General features: G+C 41.0%; 2 protein-coding genes across 2 annotated transcripts in view; both read right to left on the reverse strand.

The window, feature by feature from the left end:
• The window catches only part of LOC108253311, a 17,094-nt gene extending 13,628 nt beyond the window's left edge, over positions 1–3,466 (reverse strand). Inside the window, exons 1-2 of the mRNA XM_017447043.1 lie at positions 2,965–3,466; positions 2,391–2,534 (exon numbers count right to left, since the gene is read on the reverse strand). Coding sequence (XP_017302532.1) covers positions 2,391–2,534; positions 2,965–3,466 — 646 coding nt within the window. The remainder of the gene's footprint in view (positions 1–2,390; positions 2,535–2,964) is intronic.
• Positions 3,425–5,382, reverse strand: LOC103516432. Its single transcript, XM_008481394.3, has 4 exons — positions 5,298–5,382; positions 4,934–5,189; positions 4,249–4,481; positions 3,425–3,783 (listed from the first exon to the last, which is right to left on the reverse strand). Exons 1-4 carry the CDS (start codon positions 5,380–5,382, stop codon positions 3,551–3,553), a joined length of 807 nt encoding a protein of 268 aa, XP_008479616.2. The 3' UTR covers positions 3,425–3,550.
• Between the last annotated feature and the right edge of the window lie 251 nt (positions 5,383–5,633).

Here is a 5,633-nt window from a genome sequence, read left to right on the forward strand (position 1 = left end):
TATAAATATATCACTTACATGGGGAACTTTCAAACTTTTCCGTTTAGCTTAATCCTTTGAAAAAGAGATGTCGTAAGTGCCAAGGTTAGTTCCCTTACATACATCATCATTACAAAGGTGGAGGGGGAGAGACTTGATGGATTTAAAAGGCATTTTTATTTTCTTGTCTTGTAATTCATAACGCTCTTGGTAATTTCAATGTTATTGGTCTGCTGACCAGTACAGTCAGTGGCGTTGCGTGTATGTATGGCGTGTATGGCGGCCATACAACTCAAAAGTTCACTCTAATGCCCATAAATATTATTGGCATGTACTGTGATGGGACTTGGTAGACCTGTGCATGAGCCCTACACACCCTACACTTGAATTTAGACTACGCTACGCCACTGGATTAGATCGAAAAATGACCTTTCGTAAGTTTGATGAGTTTGGCATCTCCTAGTCTACATACGTATGTATATCGCGTATATTTCTTTTGGAATCGGAACCATTTTCCTCTCTTCTGAAGGCCATTTCAAGGCCGTATTTAGCCCGGAATTATACAGGTATTTTGGTTTAAAGCTTTTGAATTAATTATGAAGTAATCCTTTTAAGTGTTTCCCTCAATAAAAAATCAAATCAAATAATGAATCTTTGTGTTAAAGCAGAGAGAGCTTTCTCACAACTTTGTGGGTATCACTTTATTACAAGTTTAGTCTTTCATTTACTCAATCATCATATTTATTATCGCTCGTCTCTTCGACTTGTAATGCCGCCACTGGTCGCTACTCGATTAAAGTAGCTACTCAATTGTCCTCACGAGGCCGAGTGCATCCCGAACTCCAAGCACAAAGCCGGAAAAAACCTCGACCCCGCCGGGAATCGAACCCGGACCTCCTGCGTGCAAGCTTAGTGTGATACCCACTCGGCCAGGGAGGTTGCCTTGTTTCCCTCAATAATAATCTGTTCATTTTGAATGCTAAAGTAGAATAGAATAGAATATACTCTGTTTATCCTGCCAGAATGAGACGGAAAAGTTTGAATTTCTTCTTTCTCACCCCAAAAGGCGAGGAAATCTCAACCCTTCCCGGTCAGCATGTTAATTGCCACTGTCACCTAGGAGTCATGACATTTTTTTCTGATAAGTGATGAAATTCTCATTTTTACTTTCTATTTATGTAGGTATTATTATTCACTCAGAATAACACGAAAAGAAATTGCTTTAATTTCACTATTATTTTGCATTTAACATCACAGCAACGATTAGCGTTGGCAGTTTTCGACCGATTTTGGCAATTTTTAACTCTACTGACGAAACGATTAAAGATATCGAAAAAAAGACCCCTCAAAACCATACCTATTTACCCATGACAAATACCTACTCTGGGTCTCAAAATGTCTTCACAGGTATGCTGCATGGATAAAATTTTAATTGATGTGGTGGTTTTTAAAACTACAATTTTGCATTTTCTTGAGTTTCTATGTTGTCCAAAGAGTTGTCCCATGTGAAGATAAAATTACAGGAGAAAAACAACAATTTCTTCACAGGTATGCTGCATGGATAAAATTTTAATTGATGTGGTGGTTTTTCAAACTACAATTTTGCATTTTCTTGAGTTTCTATGTTGTCCAAAGAGTTGTCCCATGTGAAGATAAAATTACAGGAGAAAAACAACAATGATAAACATGCAATAGATGCACAGAGAAATACCTAAATTTAATAGGTGGGTCGTATTTAATAAGAGAAAAAACACTGTAAAGGTAGTAACACACTACAATCACCTCACGTCACTTGTGCTAGTGTGTTTCTAGCTTTAGGGCATTTTCCAAATTCGCAAGAACACAGCTAAATGATACAACAAAATACGGCTGATTTGAGACGTCATATTTAAGCCCTTTTTGGAGTGTTTGTTATTTGCGCTTAGACTTCCTCCAATTCTTTACAGCGCAGCGGTGTCTTTCGATTGAAGTGAGCACGTTTGCGCTTTTACTTCCCCTAAAAGTTGCGCAAAATAAATGCCGGTTCTTTTGTTATTCTATGTAGGTGCCTATATCACAACTTTGGTGCTCACTGCAGCATAGTAGAATACATAGCTACTCACTTTCCACACGAGGCTGAGTGGGCCCCGCAACAGCTAGTCACGGAATCAATCATTTGCATGATACAAATTTCTTGACCCCGCCGGGAATCGAACCCGGGTCTCCCGCGTGCAAGGCGGTGACCACTACACCATGGGAGCTGACTAAATCTGATAAATAGAGATTTTTGCCCGAACGGATAATGTTTGGATGGCTTTCTCCTATCCTGTCTTCCTTCTCTCTTCGATTTCGGGACAATAAGACCTTAGTAGTTCCCTCTATCAAATTTCTTAAAAAAAAAAAAAAAAAAAAAAAAAAAAAAAAAAAAAAACCATCCTCAAAGGCGTTCCGGATAATATGGAGCACCCTGTCGTGGCGGCGTGAGTAGAACCCAAAATAGAGTGCCATCTTACATCCTGCGAGGACATGCTGGATGGACGCCTTACCCGAGCCGCAATAATTGCACCTGGTCGACACTGGAAATAGAACGTTTTATTTCAATTACTAACCTGTAGGAAGGATAAAGGATAAGGAACTGACGTTCCATTGGTTTTTTCTATTTCTATAAGTTCTATAGGATAAGGATGAGGACATTCCTCGTCCTTATCCTATGGAAAGGAAACACATTTTGAGGTCCTTAGACCCAAAACTCTACCTAAAACCTCCAAAGAGATAGTTTTCGTCAACATCGGAGCAACGGGTAGCGGTACTTTGACATCATTTTGACCGTTTTCGACCGCTTTTTGGGGCCTTTCTGCTGACTAAACGGATAAAGATATTGTAAAAGTTATCGAAGAAAAACATCCAAATAAGTATCCAAATAAGAAAAACATCCAATTAGGATAAGGAAAGTCGTGTGATGTTCCCACCAGATTTTGCCAAAACTAGGAGTCCCAAAAGACTTACCATTCAGCTCCCGAATCATATTCTTAATCTCGTCCTTGACGAACTTGTCCTTGTCACCGATCTCAGCCGAATAGTCAAACACCTTCTTCGTCTCCCTTCGTTTCTTGGTCGTGTACTTGGTGGGCGGCCCCCTTCCCCTCCTCCTGGTCACGCCCTCCTTTCCCTTCTTCCCCTTCTGCCCCTTCTTTTTCTCTTCGGCCGTCTTCGGTTTCTTTTCGGACTTCTTCGTCTTTTTCAGTTCGACGAAGTATTTCTTCGCTTGCACTGCCTCCTGGTAGAGCTCGTCGGTGTCCACTTGGTATTTGCCCTTGAGTTCGTCAAGTTTGAGCCCTAGGACCTCTTCGATTTCCTTCTTCTTGTCTTTCCTTGGTTTGAGGAGGACGGACACGTCAGTTGCGCAACTTTTAATTAATTCTTCGCAGCGCCTTTCTTTTTCGAGCGCGAATGTTTGCGCTTGTACTTTTCCACGTTGCGCTTCTCCTAGACGATCCACAACTTCCATTTGCGCTATTGAAGGAAGCACGTTTGCGCTTTTGGGTACTTCCCCTAATTGCGCTATTTCCTATTTTTTTTGCGCAACTTTTCCTTAATTCTTCCCAGCGCCTTTCTTTTTCGAGCGCGAGTGTTTGCGCTTGTACTTCTCCTGGTTGTGCTTCTTCCAGAAGATCCAGAATTTCCATTTGCGCTCGCTCCTTCGGTTCCAGATGGACAGGCTGGATTCGAGAGTGCTGTTGGTGATATCCGCTAGATAGCGTTTGCGGGTGGGTTTCTCAAGGCCGATATTTTTGAACAGGCGCTCCAGCTCCCTGTCCACGCGACCTGTGGGAAGGAGGATTTGAAGATAGAAGTGAGTTAGTGTTATATGTTTTTTTTTTTTTCTTTTTTCTAGACGTTGTTTTCAAATGTCAACATCTAAGACAACATCTTTGATAGGCGGAACTGTAACTATTACTAATGAGATCTTATCGTCCCGAAATCGAGAGGAGAGAGAGAAGAAAGACAGGATAGGAGAAAGCCAGCCGTTCCGAGAACGAACCTTTTCCGTTCAGGATAAAATCCGCCCCGGGCAGGAATCGCGGCGCGGCCTAGCGCTTACAAGGCAGACGAGCTACCAACAAAGCTAACTAGGCTGGCTGGAGTAAGTCTTTACCTCTTTACTTGACAGAATATTATATGTATGTATTGTATATTACCCAGAAATTTTACGATGTTTTACGTACACACCGTACGATTTTTCTGGCTATCACATCGTCCAAAATCGTACATGTGGTCTTTAGACTTTACCTGTCAGTCCCACTTGGATCGTGAAGAAATGCACGCTGTACTGCTTTTCCGTCATGGCGCGAATCAGGGATCGATATTTCTTCTCCTTGTTCGCCGATTGCCGATCCATATTGAAATCCCACGGAATGGTAAGTTCTGCAATCAGCATGTATTTGAGTCGATCGGAATACAGCAGGAGATCGGGTTTCAGTTGGGATGTGTTCCGTTGAAGGCCGCCGATCGGGAAGGAGTACCTGGAAATCGGGAAGAATAGGATTGAAACACCTATACCTGCCTCGGTGGTGTAGTGGTCAAGGCGCTCGCCTTGTAAACAGGAGGGCGTGGGTTCAATCCCAGCCGAGGTATGGAATTTTATCCTCAATATAATTTGAGAATTTGACCACAAAGTAGCCTACTGCTGGAGTAAAGGGACTTTTCAGTCCTATGCGAGCAGTATAAATAAGCACTATTATTATTATTATTCTAAGCCTACTGCTGGAGTAAAGGGACTTATCAGTCCTATGCGAGCAGTATAAATAAGCACTATTATTATTATATAGGTAACTAGTAGCCTACTGCTGGAGTAAAGGGACTTTTCAGTCCCATGAGAGCAGTATAAATAAGCACTATTATTATTATTAAGCTGTTATTATTAAGACCTCAGCAGTTATAGTTCCTTTTATCAAACCTCTTCGAAAAAAATTACCTCGCATTACGATCGTCACTGAACAGCTGCCAATCGTTCGTCAGACCCAGTATGGATTGGATATTATTCGTCGATATGAACGGATGCAGAGGATTGTCGCGGTCGAAATCGGACCCGATAAATACGTTCGGATGCTTCTTGAGGTTGATTTTGAATTCGTAGGAGGTCAATTCTCGGATGAGCTCTTGAGGGCTTTCTTCCTGTTCTTCAAGTTTGTCTCCTTCTTTGTTCACTTTTTCTTCTTCTTTGGGATGATCTGGACAGAAACAGGGTTTAATGTCAGATATGTGGTTTTACGTAGGAATCGACCTTTTATTAATAATATTTTATTTAGTTCATTGTAGATATGATGGATGTGGTTTACCATTGTTAGTTTCATGGTGATGTTCATTTTGCTGCAGAACTATTAGAGCCATTGCTAGCTTATTCGGACACAAGAGACAGTTCATTAGGTCATTTTCCTACGTGTAACTTTTCACAAACACATCGTTATGAAAAATGAAATTCATTGAGCACTTTTGAGTTGGTACTTTGAATTGAATTTGAATTAATGAAATCTAACTTCAGGGAATTACTGATATTATTCTTGCCACATAGGTTGTTATTCTTGCTAAATTTCACTGTCTTTTACTATTTCTTCAACTGCTTAACGGAAAAGCAGGGGAAAATCAAAACCCATTTTAAACTTTTCAAGTCAAGC

The sequence above is a fragment of the Diaphorina citri genome, unplaced genomic scaffold (genome assembly GCF_000475195.1).
Source record: "Diaphorina citri unplaced genomic scaffold, Diaci psyllid genome assembly version 1.1 scaffold1567, whole genome shotgun sequence".
NCBI lineage: Eukaryota > Metazoa > Arthropoda > Insecta > Hemiptera > Psyllidae > Diaphorina > Diaphorina citri.